Source organism: Scleropages formosus, chromosome 22 (genome assembly GCF_900964775.1).
Source record: "Scleropages formosus chromosome 22, fSclFor1.1, whole genome shotgun sequence".
NCBI classification, from domain to species: domain Eukaryota; kingdom Metazoa; phylum Chordata; class Actinopteri; order Osteoglossiformes; family Osteoglossidae; genus Scleropages; species Scleropages formosus.
This window is the reverse complement of record NC_041827.1, coordinates 23768524-23785223: the sequence shown is the minus strand read 5'-3', so window position 1 is coordinate 23785223 and position 16700 is coordinate 23768524. Positions and strand designations below refer to the sequence as shown.

The 16700-nt window shown below is 44.4% G+C and overlaps 1 protein-coding gene across 4 annotated transcripts in view; it reads right to left on the bottom strand.

Annotated features, from left to right (window-relative positions):
* LOC108923367 (semaphorin-3F-like) overlaps positions 1–10275 on the bottom strand; it is a 72224-nt gene extending 61949 nt beyond the window's left edge. The window contains exons 1-2 of one of the 4 annotated variants that reach the window (XM_029247667.1): positions 9794–10275; positions 4765–4892 (exon numbers count right to left, since the gene is read on the bottom strand). In XM_029247667.1, coding sequence (XP_029103500.1) covers positions 4765–4879 — 115 coding nt within the window. In that variant the 5' untranslated portion in view covers positions 4880–4892; positions 9794–10275. Of the gene's footprint in view, positions 1–4049; positions 4215–4764; positions 4893–9793 lie in introns of those variants that run through there. The other 3 variants (XM_029247669.1, XM_029247670.1, XM_029247671.1) reach the window with 3 other exon arrangements.
* Positions 10276–16700: the final 6425 nt, after the last annotated feature.

Here is a 16700-nt window from a genome sequence, read left to right as displayed (position 1 = left end):
GCAGAAAAGTGAACATTTTCAAGGCAACTGGAAGCAAACTAAGGTATTACTCCATAAGTGCGCTCATGTTCCTCATAGGGGCAGTTAACCCCATAGTGCTTCTGACCCCGGCACCTAAAATAGGCTGTGATTAAGGAACTGGATATAAATAGTGACCCTTGGCACACTGAGAGGACAGATGTGCACTCGACATGAGTGTGTATATGTAACAGACTGTGGGTTACGGTGGGCAGAGCTCTAGTACTGCGGGGGACACTCAGCGTTCCAGCTGTGCTTGGCCAGAGATGATCACGCTGACCCACATTATCCTGTTCTCTCCATGGATTTGGCCTCCGTCACCATCCCCCCCTCACACGACCCACGGGCAGGGGGTTAATCCAACGTTACGTCACGCAATCTAAAAGGTTTCTCTGTCACATTCTTACCATTTTCCATAATCCTGTCTGTGGATGAAAACACCACAATCGGACGAGTATATAAAATGAATGTGAACATGCACATGTACTCTCAAGCTGTACTTCACACTTGCTTTATATTCTCTTCCTATTGCGGCATAAATACTCATCATAAAGTGACACAAATTCAGCGCATACTGTGTCACTCCTCACTATCTTATGCCAAAGTGAAATCCCATACAAATGACAAAAATTCAGTGCAGGATAGCAGAATGCAGCTCAATCACGAAAAGCACAACGGCGTTTTCCCCTTTCTTAAACTGTACGTTCTCTGTCCACAGCCATTGCAACACAAGCACAGGAGGTCAAGGCTTAGTTGATGGAACGAGTACAACAGAAATCAGTACCAGTACACTTCTTTGAAACACTCCATAAATCTAGATCTTTCAGATTTGCCATCGCTTTCTGTTCTACACCATCTCGCTGTTCTTATGTCTCACGCCAATAACCCTGAGCGATTGTGGTAAGAGGGCAGTTCTGCATCCGAACAACTGATAAACCCAATGCAGCTTCTGTTCCGATCGTAATGACTTTAGCTGTTGGCAAAGTTTTCATGCCACAAATTCAGCGCAAACTAGAGTTAAACGCAAGAGAACAAGGCAACGAGTGAGAGTGAGGTCCAGTACTGTACGCTATTGAATTACGTTACATGAACATAAAGTTTGCATCTCTTGTGGATACGAAGGCACGTGAGAGAGCATCACTTCAGCTTACAGGTAGGTCAGGTATCATCAGGACACAATGGCGTTGGAGAGAAAGGGATCACAAGCTGCTCTTGGATCTGCAGGTGTGTTCTGTGCGAGGCTATTCGCTCTCACAGGAGCGGTTATATCCTCTTTAACAATGTTTATTCGGCACTTATCAGAGCTGATAACATTCAGCTTTAAGAGGCGTTCACTTCCGTCTCTTCGGCAGCTTAAGGTTAGATTCTATAAACAATGACATGTATGCAATACATAACTTGCGTCAGGGACATTTAACATGAAATCCATACTTAAATTTAAAGCCCATCTCCACTTTGTCACATGAAGGCAGATGTCAAATTAGTATCAATATGAGCAGTAAAATACCAACACAACTAATTATAGTATGATTTTAAAAACTAATTCTAAAAATTCAGTCTTTAAAACAACTCCTCCATCAACGACTACAGAATGCAGCTACATGTTGGGGAAACTTTTTCCATTTGAGAACATCGTACCAGGGTATTTCTACCAACCTGTAGAGAAACAGTAGCTATATTGCCCAAAATAATAAACTGTGGCCATTTTTAAATGCATTTAATGGAGAGTAGGTTTTCATGGTAATACAAGGATGTATTCATTCTGACAACCATTTCAACTTCTTGGTTCTACAGAACAAGCTGTGCAGAACAGAACAACTTGGTTTCAGCTGACAGAATACAAATAACATGGTGTAATGGTGCAAAACATTTTAATGCTCGGCTGAGCAAAATATGAACAATAATCCAACAGCTGCTTGGAATACACAACGTTGGCTGAGTGACAAAAGCATTACACGGAAAGTTCAAGCATCTCCACCTTTGACTAATCTGAAACGGTTTTCAGGAAGTTTCACTTTATCCCCCATTCAGACTCTGCCCTCTGAATTTTCAGAATGATTTTCCTGTCAAAGTCCTCTGTACAGTGGGCTGTATAACAAAGGACGTGAGATAATGTCGACCAAAGTCTGTCCTCAATATCCTTACCTGTTATTCCAGCCTGCTGCTGAGAGAGAAGTCAATATAAGCACACTTTCTGGTTGATAAGGACCACATGTGCAAACATTATTTAGGTCTCAATTAACCATGGATGTTGCAGCATCTGGCAGCAAAAATGTAACACACAGCGACAATTCTTCTCATATATGCAAGTCACTGTATCAAAATTAAGAACCTAAATGTGTAATTATTTTTGTAAAATGAATCTTGCATAATATAATATATAGTCACCAGTTTTTGTTATTCTTACGCTGCTTCAATCCGTCTGTAACAAAGATACTCGTGAATTTTCTCTGCACACACCATGATGCCCATACGTCATCTTAAGGATAATGGCATCCTTAATGCTTAATGAGGTGTTGGGCAAATCAAAGACCGTGCGACTTATTTCTCTTAATATGAGAAGACATGAATTTCATACTCAAGCAATCAGTATAGAATGGATAGAACAATTCTACATCTGCCTGGAAAATGTGGAGAATGGCTGCTCTGCAGCGCTGAACAACATTCTCAAGGGAAATGGACTCTGCTGGAGACCAGGCGATGATGGAAATAGCACTGGATTCTGGGAAAAAAGTGTGTATATGCTATAATATATATATATATATATATATATATATATATATATGTATATGTATAAGCGCACGCACACACAATCCGGATCGGCTGTCGTAGCAGGGAGGGGACTGTGTGTTATAAAGAGCCAAGTCTGTTTAACAGCAAACAAGTGCTCCTGGTTTAAGGGATCAAGGTCCTGACCTGCTGGGGAATGACGGCTCAAGGTGATTAGGCAAGAACGCTGAGCACTGTCACCCTTCTTATTACACAAGGGGATATCAGCTTCCTGGTTCTCATTAGAGCCATTTGTATGTGAAGAGGACTGTGGCGGCCGAATTCCTCGTAGCTTCTGAGCCAACTTTGTGAAACAGATCCATAGGAGCCAAGCTAGTAAGATTTGAATGTTAACTGTGGATTACACTAAATGTTGCCTGTACCTACACCAAAATTATTACAGCTGTACGTCAAGGGAGATTGCTGTGGAAATTGGTCGTGCTGCAGCTAAAATACCTGGCAAAAAGGAATGTCAATCTTTTTAGAAAAACACCTCCCACCCATACGAATTTAAAGAAACCTCTGGAAAGCAGAAGCTGAGCTACGAGGGGGCTCCTCCTGGACAAACGAAAAAACAAGGGGAACCCTTGCAGTATTTAGCAGACCTTAACAGAAAAACATCACTATTAGAAAATCCAGCAGAAACACATATGTAAAATGTCAGTGATTTTCCATGCAGAAATGAAAATTATAGATGAAATTGAAATAGTTTCAGAAGAACGATACAAACTAAGAATGTCTTCCAAAAGTTGCAAGGAAGCAATAAAGTTGTAGAGCTAATGCAGAAGGTATGACGACGTTCAGCGTTACACAGTGAAGACTATACAAAAGGTGAGGCAGGCAGGCAGAGGAAGACAGAAAGAAAAATAACGACTTGAGCCATATTGGAAATTTTTGAAAAAAGTGCCAAGTTCTGGCTGTGTGCCCACTGAGGTGGAAAATCCAACCTGATTAAACAAGAAGGAGGCAGAAAAAGCCTCTAATAGTGAACCTCAGTGGTCTACTTAATTAAGTCAACTTTTGCTCCTGGGAATCGCAAACAGAGCAAACAGCAGCGCTTCCCGCCCCATCGCTCCGCCGGCTAATCGCAGGTTTGATCTCCGGGTGGGACAGGCCTGGGGGAAACTGCTCCGCTCTGTTGATCCAGGCAATTTGCTGTCTGTAATCCCCATTCCTCCGATATCCTGCAAGCCGCTACCCACAACACACACACACACACACACACACACACACACACACACACACACACACACACACCTCACCTGACTAATGCATTTTATGCCTATGCGCTGCCATCCTGCACGATATTCTTCTACAGTACTGAACGTCTCTCCTTCCAGCACCAGCAAGTGATGTTACTCCGGTTTACGGCAGAGCCAAAGGTTAACCGACGTCTCCACCGAATGCTCCGCACAAACTGGCCTCATCTGAACATCACGACCCAAAGAACAGCGATTCTGAACGGAAAGCAGACATTTCAGTGACTATTGCTCTTCTCGGTGTGTCAAAAGCAGAAAAGCTATTTCCAAGCCTGGAATTTGTTTTGTTCTTCTCGGAATATGACGCACAGGACTTTCTGTAGCAAAACCAGCTGTTGAAAATCTTGCCAGGATGTTTAAGGGAAAGCAAATTAGAGCTGCATGATTTGTTCCTCTTAATTGGGAAAGGGCTGCGGGGAAACACGGGCCCCCCATCTCCTCCAGCAACTTCCTGTCTATTAAGTGAAAACACTTGTCAGAAACCAAATTAACTCATTCGCTAATCATCAGATCACCAGTCACTCCGAATACCCACAGAGTTTATCGTCACAGTCCACGAGTTTAGAATTGGGCATAGTTCCAGAGAAATCAACGGTAAGATGGTCCTTTCCAATGGACGCTGAGAATTGAAATTAGTTCAGGAAAAAAAAAAAAAAAAAAAAAAAAGTTACCAGCTCAGAAGACGACCCCCAATATACTCCCTTCCCCTTCTCCTTACCTTTGAAGCAGAGGAAGACTCGTGGGGCAGTGGCAGGATCACTCTGGGAGCCTTTTGGCCAAACCCCCAGGAGGGTCAGCAGGGTCCACACTGACCACAGACTGTCTAACAGCATGGTCTTCAGTTTCCTGTGGCACACAAAACACACTTGCTAAGCACAGAAAGGAGACCTGCGCGCACAAACACACACACACACATACATACACACATATTCAAATCTTAAGAAAAAGGGCCATAAAAAAGTATCAGCGGTTAAGTGCGGTAAAACTGACTGCAGGGTTGGTTTAACAAAATGCATTTAAAAGTTCTAAAGATATACATAAGATGAAACTCATATACAAACGGATCAGGTCTTAGTAGCAGAACGCAAACCAGATGTGTTTAGAGTTACTCAGCTAAAGTGACTTATCCACTGCCTTGTAATGGATAACGTACCTTACAATAGAAAAGCTAACAGTGGGAGAGCACAAAGGAGCCTTTCTGTCACGTCTGGATGTATTTAATACCTAATCTGCTTGTGTTATACCCATGTAGGGAAAGTAACCTGACGAATGTCCCCAGATACTTTCAAACAGGATGGTGGAGCAAGAAATTATGTCAAATGTACGCTGCTGGACTGAACTGAGGACTACAGGAGCCAATTGAATAATTTACCAAAGATGAGGCAGAGTGATTAATGGTATAGCGCTTGGAAGAAATGGACACTAATGTTAAGTAATAATAATAATAATAATAATAATAATAATAATAATAATAATAATAATAATAATAAAACCATCTTACAGCTATCACACTATGCAACAATTTATACCTTCCAATACTGCCAGTCAGTTTATTAAACAGACCTTTGAACCATCACAACCGTTGTGGGAGCTCGACATTCAGCACCTGCACTTCACATCCAACAGCAAAATTCCTGCCATTCCATCAGAGGTACTCCGAGAGTTGCAAACCTTGGTGCCACAGTCGTGCCCAGACTGCCGCAAATGCACCAAACAAAGAACACACCAGGCAGGTGGAAAGAAACCAGGCCCCTCAACTTCATAAACAATTCCATTTGATGGAAATGGTACTTGACTGAATTTGTTAACTGTACTTGAAAATGTTCGACAAACTATGGTCTCTTTCCCGTGTGTGTGCGCGCGCGCGTGCACGCTTGCTCCTCTAGGTCTGCCGTGGGAGAAGTGAGCTCCACACAGTATCTCTACACAGTCATATCATTGTTGCTGGATTTCTTCATCTCTACACAAGTGTGAATGGAACAAAGAGGAGGTGACACAGAGCTGCGTGTTCCCAAAAGTGAGGCAATTGTTTCAGTTTGCCGGTCATCCTGTCTTCCAGCATTCAGGCGAATGTATTATAGCACCAAGGGCGAAACATTCATTGTAACAGCGACTCTTCTCACAGATGGACTCAGAACCTGCATGTTGAACTTCAGTTACATAACAAGGGTGTGAAATAATTCAAAGCATGATGACTTCATTATTTCACAAGCATCCTCAGAATGTGTGTTCAGCGTCATGAGTAACATTGCTACTATTTAAGTATGCAATTTAACACGCAATATAGCCGCCTGCTTGTGAAATCTCCCTTCCCCGGCACGCGATGAGCCATCGACCTCGTGGGATCGATGGCTCCCTGCGACACCAACAGGTCGATGGCTGTTCCATGTTCCATGCTGATGGAAGCCGTGAACACAAGGTGGTCCACCTACAGCTCTTTTCTTTTTTAGCCCCTCAGTGCAGTTCTCTTCCCTCCTGCTCGTCCGCCGCGACAAGGTCTCCACTGTGCAATGATGCCGATGATGCTGCTGCAAGGGCAGGAAGGTCCCGTCCACTATTTGATTAATACTATTAATACTTTGTTATCAATACTAGTATTAAGTGTCCTTGTTCTTGTTCTCTTTATTTGGCCAACGCCAAAGCGGATTGATCAATCGTGCAATTTTTGCACCAATTTCCCCACCTATACAACAGGTTATACTACAGTAATTCAGGGTAACTTAATAACTGCGACTACTACAGCAGGAGGCGGGATTCGAACCAGAGACCTTCAGGTTTAAAAGGGGAAACAGGTCTAACGGGGTCAGGGTGGCCTGCAGTTACATGTTTGTAACTGTAACATGTACTTTTTAAAACAAAGTTGGAGAAATGTGAAATTGCGACAGCGGACGGAGGGCGGCGAAGAGAAACGGCGCGAATCGGCGCGAGTCGGTGCCGCGCGCAGCCAGCTGTTCAAACGCGCGCGCGGTTTGCTGCAGCTGTTTATACAGCAGAACGGGCGCTTCGCACAACCTCGTGAAAAACACACTCTCTCTCTCACACACAAACGCCCGGGTCCAGGCTCCGTCCCTCGACCAACAGCGCATTTCAGGTTTATCCAAAGCAGGCAGTAAGATAATAAATCATGTGGAGGGAACGCGGCGGTGAACTTTGAGAGCGTAAACTACAAACTGGGGGATAAACACAGAGCTGTAAACACGGACCGTCACGTGTCCAAGTAAAATGACCCTTAAAACTTGAATGGAAAACAAGAAGAAACATATATTATATAGGTACAGCACTGCTAAATCATGTCCTTTACTTCATTTTTATATTTTGTTCTGCACAAGCGGGCTGTTTAGGTTATATAGTATTTCTTTTCGTTTCACGGTGTTTCAGCAAATAAAATACATTAAAAAAAAAATCAAGAAGCGCACTTCACTTGACTGACTGGTTTCAACTCTGAAAACGACCCGAACGATGAACTAGACTCTCTAGAGCGCCTCGACGTTAAACCTTAGGAGTATTTGAATACATTTAAAATAATAATCATGATAATAATAAGAATACCTAAACGAGTTGAACCGAGGCGAAACAGTAAAAGTGTCAATATTATTGACAATAAATGATAACGTATCTGAGCTCCACGCGACCCTCACTTAAGTCTTAAGGCCACTAGGATACTGGTTTAGTTGTAGGTTACTCTAAGATTGGATTGAGATTATAATCACACTAATTCACCTTAATCAACGCCTAAATTTAGCAGTATGCTGCAGTCTGTCAATATATGAAAAAAAGTCAGTGGAAAAAAGAATGAGCGCGTAACGCTTCACGTGACTACTGAATACAAATAACTTGGCATAACATCAAAGGAATTATTTTTAAATTTAAATTCTATAAAATTTGCAGCATAACATTTGTCGGCCTATTTCGAACCAAACCAGCTAAATTCTCTGACGTGTGCACTATTTAATAACAATCTGTATACAGAGTATGGCCACATCTATATTAAATAGTATTTAAGTTTAATTTCTGAGCCGACTTAAAAATCGAGGCTTTTCAACACGTGCAGGTGAACAGACAGACAATTTCCATTCCATTGTTTCCCAGAGTGCAGTATACATTGTAACACATTTGATTTGTAATACTGTATCGCAGTGTGTTACAGTGTAACACATGATTATAACACATTGTAACACATGATTCCCAGGGTTTCGCTGCCTTCCACTTGTCACCAGTCCTGACAGGTGACAAATGAAATGCACTTAGCGCACGCGGTTTCACGAGAGAGAATTTACGGGTATGTATGTGTTAACAGTAAAAAGTACTGTAACATCAGAGCATTTCGTCACTAAGTTCTCCTTCCTCGGTGTTTTTTAGATTTTTATAAGGGAATTCACAGGATCGAACCGCTACTTTGACGAACACGATCATGTGAGGGCCCCCCCGCCCCACGCAAGAAGTAATAATAAAGTACACACACACACACACAAACTGGAAATACGTGTCGGCTCACACGTTGAGAACTTCCAGCACTTCCAGTTCCAGGGTCCTTTGGGAAACGTGGACAAGTGACAAGGGACAAGTGTAGTGCGGACTGAAGTGTCGCGGAGATGAAGACGAGTCACTGGGTTCACAACCTTATGTACAGTATTCAGAAATACATGATACATGGAGTATTGACTCCATTATAATTTGTCTGTGCAAATCTGCACTTATAATCATCAATTCCTAGCATCATTAAACTGAGCACTTGGTACTTTGGCACAAAACTGAACACTACAATTTAGAAGAAAAGCAGTCTTAAAGAAATGTGGGATTCTATTTAATATGGGTAAATAAATCAGACATCCTAGACATGGTTCTTTTTTGTGATAAACGTGGTGGGTGGACTTGGCAGGCTGTCTATACAATTCGGTGGAAGTACTGTACCCCTTTCCCATCGACGTGTTTAATAATATTTTTCTGTATGTTGGCCTTGTTTCGTGGAGAAAAAAAAAAAAAAAAAAAAAAAAAAAAAAAAAAAAAAAAAAAAAAAAAAGTGTCGCTGGTATCACACGTGTCACTGAGCGCGAACAGTAAACGCGCAGCGTGTTTTAATGACGCACAGCACACACAAAGAAAGAGCACATTTCGCCACTATTTTTCCGAGGACAACTCGCAAAGGATTTTTAATAAACCTTCATTTTAAAAATCCAGTGCCTGTCATTAAAAGTTATATGAGACAGTCACAAACGTGCTTCATTTCTTTCAGCAATTATTATATTACTAGTGGTACAATTTGCACTGACTCATCCATTGATACACCGGCGTGATTCTTATTGTGTCCATTCAAGCGACAAGTAGTACGTTGGTCAAGAGTGCTACAGCTGCATGGCTGGGTTTCGAACCCAGGACCCTCTGTCTGTGTGACGGCACGACTTGCCCTAAACACTTTAGCCGCTGAAAGAAAATGAGGCGCCTTGGTAACTTTTGGGGGAAAAAAATCTTACCTTCCCCTCGGGAAATACTTCCTTGCGTAGAGGAGAACAACGATCCAGGACTAAGGATAATTAATATTAATAAAATTATATCTTTTTTAACACCGATAAAGAGAACTGGAAACGGTGCCCATGATGATGATGTGTGACAGTAGGTCTGGAGCACAAGCAACGGTAGGAAGGCAGAGACACACAAATAAGAGACACAACAGAGGAGAGGAGAGAACACGTGAAGAAAGAAGGGATGGTTGGTAGGAGAAGCACGCGGTGCCTCGCGGGTGCGCTTACCCTGTTTTTACCGGGCGCCAAAGACAACTTTTCCACTCATGAAAGTCACGTAGGGAAGCAGCACCGGCGACCGAGAATCAATCCACCAAAGCAAAGCCGCGGCGCTGCTTTTTCGCTCCGACAAGACAAGTGTGACGTTAATCCCGCAAGATCCGCAGTCGCGCCGCCCGCGACACCTGGCTGAGCTGAGTGAGTTTCTCTCTTTCTCAGGTCCGCGTCTCCGGAGTGACGGTCGGTCACTCAGTCAGTCACTCACTCATTCACTCAGTCAGTCAGTCCTTCTCGTTACTCACTCATTTACTCTACTTGTACCGGCACAGGCACGCGGCTCAACGAGCGACGCAATCCTAGACGCGTGGAGAGACGCGCCTTTTCAACTGGCAGCTCGGTTCGGTTCGGCTTGGTTCGGCCCGCCGTATCCCGCTCCTCCGGTCGCTCGCAGCTCCCGCGCCTCCGAGTGCTGGAGAGAAGCGCTGGCAGGTGGATGCAATGCGCTCATTTGCGTTGGCGACACCCCCCAGGGGCGGAGATGTACCTTTGGTGCTGCAGCCCCGCCCCTCCCCTCCCCTCCCCTCCCCTCCCCGCCCGGCCCAGCCAGCGCGAGCTCGGACACACCGGTGACCGGGGTACAGTACAGTACAGTAGAGTAGGGCAAATAGGCAGCAAGACATGCGAGATACGGCTTATGTTAGTAGACTTAATTATAGTGGCAACACGTATGTCCTTATTATGAAACTGATTGTTACAGCTGTTAACCATATTAAAATGGTTCTTTACTACGTGGTTAAATACATGATTAAACGTCGTATGAGATTTCTTGTGGAAACTTGAACTCATCCATGTTTACAGTTATTAAAATATTGCAAAATAAAAATATGGCGTTAATGAGCTGTAGGAGCCGCCAACAACCATCGTTACACATTGAATTGCACACTCATTAGATGTGTGTGTGTGTGTGTGTACGTGTACGTGTACGTGTACGTGTACCCAAGCAATACTGAAGCAATGCAGTGTGTTTAGCTCCTTTGAACACAGCTGTTGTTTCTCGGTGCCACCAGCTACGCAGCGAATATTTCAGGGAGAATGAAAACTTGAAGAAATGTTCGAAGTAACACGTCCAAAAGCACTTTCTGACACTCTGCTCATTTATTCAATATGGTCACATACTGTGTTCGCTACAGCAAACAAACAAATTTGACTCATGGCCACAATTGCCGTGGTTTTCACAGTAAAGGAGGTAAAGAAGAGGTTTAACACGACCTTCTTTCACACACCTTTGGCCTGCAAACAGGGCAACGAGGTGCGAACTGACACTCACTCACCCTTCATTATGACACACAGCTCAGGCACTGAGACACGAGGGTTACCTGCTGCACCACTGTGCCACTTCCTTTTCCAAAGTCATCCAGTTCACACTCTTTTTCCACCTCATCTGCAGTCAAATCCGTTTATTCTCTACTTTTCTAAAGCAGTGCATTCCTTTCGCACACTCAAACGTTTCTTTTCAAACTCTCGGCAAAGTTAATCATTCTCAACTTGCTCATGGAAACTTACCTGAATTGTATCAGCTGACAGCATCTCCACTGCTGAACGGAGTTAAGTGTGTGTCCATCACATATCCCGAGCTCCTGCTGCCTGTATGTATGTGTCCATCACATTCTTTCCAAGACTATGTGAAATAACACAGAGGCAAACCAGGTAAATTGGTGAGACTCATTAAAAGTTGCAAAGTACTACGCTGTTTGGTGCTTTCCTTCGAAGCTGGAATGCCGGCGCTCAGTTTTGCACTAACAGGCTGTTGTGAAACAGCCCCGGTGGCTGCATTCAGGGCACTTGGCAGCATCGCATTGCACCGAGAGCACAACCGCTAGCGTGGCAGTCCTCCGGTACGCTCTCGTCTCTCCGTTTGTAAAGAAACTATACGAAGAAGGCCAGGTGGCAGAAACGTCCCGTCCAGAATTTGAATGCAGAGCAATTCATACACCAGCAGCATCCAGCCTCATGTCACTAAAGGGAAGCGAGACGACTGCGACCTTGAGGAGCAATGTCTTCATTCTACATCAGTGCTTCATTCCATTGCTTCCTCACTCCAGTAGAGGGTCTGTGTTACAGTGCCAGGGAGGTCAAGTCTGAGGCTGCTCATCTGAAATCAATCCCTGATATAAACAGTGCTGGCAGTCGGAGTGTGTGAACGTCCAAAAAGTTCATCACCTTATTTCGTCTGCAAACAATAAGCATAAATCAGATATGAAGGAATGAGTGAAACGAGGTTTTTCCAGCTGATGTTTTCCATATTTCCTATTTTCGGAGTGTCCTTTCAAAGTGCAATAATAGACATGCTTTTGCACATCTGAGACTTGCTCCTTGTGAAATGACTGTGACCTGGGAAGCCTCTGCTCTTTCATGTTTGTGCAAAGTGCTTCTCCAGTTTTTCTCAAACACAGGCATAACCCAGTCGAGGTCCCTGACCATTCAAAATCAAATACTGCTGGAATGAAATCTGAAAACAGACCAAACACCACCCAGTGACATCAATTTGTTTTATGGCATCAGTAAATTAAGCATCTATCTCTTGACAAACCTTTGGCCAGGAGTCAGGTCCAATTCCCCCGACACACTGACATCTACAAAAGCGTCTCCAACTAGTCCGTTCGCACAAGGCGGAGGAGCAGGCAAAGGGCCAATGCGACTTTCAGAGATGTGCTGCACTGTGAGGACATCCAGAACTCGGAGAAGACACTTAACACACTTCTCTGTATGATGTTATTCCAAGATGACGCTGAGTACGGCCGCCGTGTTGCGAGCTCCGACTCAGTCGTCCTACATGAATATTTGGGTCCTACGTGTATATTGTGTATATTGTATTATGTGAATACTGTACATACTGCACAGGTGTTCATTGTGTATATTGTGTCTATTTTTTGTGGTCTGTGTATTTCTAACTTATGCCGCACAGCTGCGGAGAACGTGCCAAAGATTTTCACCACCTGTACACTTGTGGTTATGGTGAAGTGACAATAAAGTGATTTGATTTGAATGTTTTCAAAACTGCTCTGAGATAACCTGTATTAGCTCAGAGGAAAAAATGGAGTAAAGGCACACAGAGCAATGTTGCTGTAGTTCGCAAAACAGTTCCGATCGTGCCCATCCCTGATTTTGAGAAAAAACTCTCTTTACACAGCGCTGCATGTCATCCCAGACAGGCAGAGAAAAATGTTCTGCTGTCTGTAAGCCTGCAGAAATGCACCCTGCTCAGAGTCAGACAAGACTGCCAGCGTAATGGAATGCAGCCCGTGGGCTTCAGGGTAACCCGGCAGACAGGGTCAAAGGTCCAGGAAGTCTGCTTCTTAGGTTTTCTCAGGTTCTCATGCAGATCATTGATGCTCATATCATATCTGTACCATGGTGTAGATGCTTTCCTTGTGGCAGCTGCGGTGCAGCCCAGGGTCAGGGGACAGTTTTCCAGCTCTGCACGTCCCCCTGTCCATCATCTCCCTGTCCGCCTCCATGTTCAGTGTGTTGTCCCCTCCCCTTTCTCAGGCCCATCTGCCTCCGCCCCCCCCCCGTCACTGTCCCTGTTTGTTTGCTTTTAATCAAATGGCTTTCCCAATTCCATCTTCCGAGTAGCAGACAGCCAGCCATCTGCCACTCGCGCAAGAAGAGGGAAGAGGAAATAATCAGCAGAACACTGTGCGGAGGATTGCTCGCTTCCTATTTGTACGCATTGTTCAAACACGGCCTGCACATCTGTCTATCTGCGCTTCTGCGAGAGGCGGTGTGCTCCACAGAGGCACCTGGATGGTGCAGGTGAAGCCTGAATGGGGGTTTAAAAAGGAGCACACATGTGGCAAGAGCAGAAGAACCAAAGGGGACCTTCCCAGAAACAACGGCTCCTATAGTTCTCTCACAATTCAGTATGTTCAGATTTACAGTATACTGGTTATCCTGTGAATGCTATTTTCCTTCCATGTTAGGGTTACAAAGGGGATGTGTTGTGTCACTGAGTGCAAAGAGTTCTCCACAGAAATAAACTGAGTCGAACTGAATGCATTTCAAATCCCTTCTTATGGTTTTATTCTCAAATTGTACATTGTACGGCTGTTGTTGCAACTTGGAAGGTAAGTATTAGAATTTGTTATAAATTTGAGTTTTCTTGCCTATACAAACACACAACAGATAGATTGCGGACATACAAACGCATGTGTGACCAGTCAGTTCTGCCGATCGATGTTCACCGAGACAATAGGATCAGTTTCGCAGCTCTACTATCGAGTGCTAGTGCAACATATCGGCCATTTAACCTTTCTCAAGTTTTCGTATCTAATTTCCATTTGCTTAAAACAAGATCCAGTTTTATTCAGACCATCTAACCGCAGGAATTACATTTAAAATACCTTTATTCAAAGAGCGAGGTAAAATTGCGAGCTTTCCTGGTTTTTGGTGGTTAATTTTTCCCACCCTATCTGTCTGTCTCTTCTTAAATCTCCATTTGGTCAATGTCATGCATTCCGGTTAGAAAGCTGCCTGCCAGCCAGTGGGTGATGTGGGTCTGTGCTGAATCACCGGGAGAAAAGGAACTCTCCCTTTTCCTCTGACACTCCAGTGAATCCAGAGCATTCACCCTGCTGACAGTCCTTTGCCTGGAGAAGCCTGGCGAAGGTCAAATGGCCGAGATCTTTTTTAATGAAAGCAAGCTGCCCTCATCCTCCTTAAAGCAGAGTGCGACACATTATCTATTCGGGAAGTTGGAATGAAAGTGCGAGCTGCTCTACATGAATGGACCTTTAAGTTCTGCAGAGTTATCACTAGATTCCTCAGAGCTCTCGTTGTTTCTGAAACACTCCAGCGTTTCAAAATCAAATTTAAACTTCCAAGCTCGTGATGCCTAGACTACCCAGGCAGTGAGCAAGGCAATAACATTTTATATTACAAACATCTTCAATGCGGTGTGAAAAAATAGGGGCGTGGTGGTGCAGCGGGTTGGACCGGGTCCTGCTCTCCGGTGGGTCTGGAGTTCAAGTCCCGCTTGGGGTACCTTGCGACGGACTGGCGTCCCGTCCCGGGTGCGTCCCCTCCCCCTCCGGCCTTGCGCCCTGTGTTGCCGGGTTACGCTCTGGCTCCCCGCGACCCCGTAGGGGACAAGTGGTTTCAGACGATACGTGTGTGAAAAAATAGAACACTTCCATGTGCCGTGTTTCCAGAAGATGGGCCACAATAAGGTGCAAGATGTTTCACTTAGTGACCTCCTCTGAAGCAAGAAGCAGTGGGACTATTAGAGGTCGAGAGAAAGCGTGACATTCCAAGCGCAAGCCTTCTTGGGGACCCCGGGGACCCATGCAAAGGGTTGGCAGACAAAAGAAGGCCTGCATTATCTCTTTGGTGCAACATTGCTGCCATGTTTCTCTTTCTGGCAGTCGGCGCAGAGACGCCCTGAATGGCGTTGTGTGCTCTCCTCCCTGTCACAAACACACCACGAAGTGTGTCCCTGCCACATGCTGCTGCAGTCGTCTGCTCCTGCCACACACCCGTTTTCTCACTGCATGATGTCATGGGGAAAGATTCAGCAATAATACCTGTATTTGAGCTTCTCCATTACTCTGCCTGTCATTTTTCACTTTCCATCACAGGTCCCCGAGTTCACCCTTAGCCCACTGGTGGCCACACTGTCCACAGGCACTTAGAACATGCTGGAACAATTTCCAAAGACTTACTGCCAAGGAAATGTTATTGCTCACAAAGCACAAATTGGGTTAGTGGTGAGTCTATGTGCAGAAGTAATTGCGGTGGTTGGAGCGACGACAAGCAACTCTGTTCCTTCGTTTCCGGCTTTGAAGCTGAACCTCACCAAAGCTCTTCCTCTGTGCCACTTGCCTTTTGACATAACACCTTTTATACCAGAGAAAAGCAAAAAGACTGAATGCCGAATACTGACTCTGCTTCTTTTTATTTCCACAGTGACAAAACACCATTTGTTTGCAGAGCTTTTAAAACCCATGAACATGAATTATGACCTTTAAAAAAATCAGTTTGCTCCGGCACCCCGCGACCCCACATGGGACAAGCAGTTTCACATGATGTGTGTGTGTGTGTGTGTGTGTGTGTGTGTGTGTGTGTGTGAATTAGTTTACTGAATGTGTATGAATGTAAATCTGTACGTTCATGATACGGTAGAGGAGCTGCTCTTAGTGCTGAATGTGTTCTACGGGTCTACGTATGACTGGAATCCGGGGTCTTGGAATTACTGTCGTTCCTGTCCACGGCATCCGTCTCACTTCGTATCGATAGCGATGCCCGAACCACAACATCAGACCATATGCTCTTGATCAAGAAGCTCAACTTGTCAATGTAGGCAAGCATTAAGGAGCCACATAGTGCAGACAGAGGTTCTGCACAGGAGGTAATTAACCACGTTCATTATTGATGAACTCCAGATACGAGGCACAGGCCCTTGCCCATGACAGACAGGCAGATTGGCCCTGTTGAGTTTAATGAGTGAACATGCACTAATCTCTTAGGCTCAATAGGAGAGCCGTAACCCTATGGTGTGACAAGACGTGAAAAATGCACAGCTCTTCACTGGGGTTTGACTTCTGTGCTGGCAGGTTCATTAGCATTTAAATGGGAAAAGATAATACGCCAATTGGTGCCATCTCACCTTGAACACAGAAGTTCTTTGTCTACCCATAGTGGGAAAGAAAGGGGGGGTGCGGAGAGCAGTTAAATGCACATTTTCTACAGAAGCAGTTGTCATACTGGTTTATTTTCAACTGTCCTCACTCTTATCCACTGAAACAGCAAATTAGAGATACAAGATGTGTTTTATTTTAAGAAGACCTTTAGGGTGGCATCATCATTTGTGAAGGAAATGACTTTCCTGTAAATCTCTCCATTCTTTAGATGAACAGAA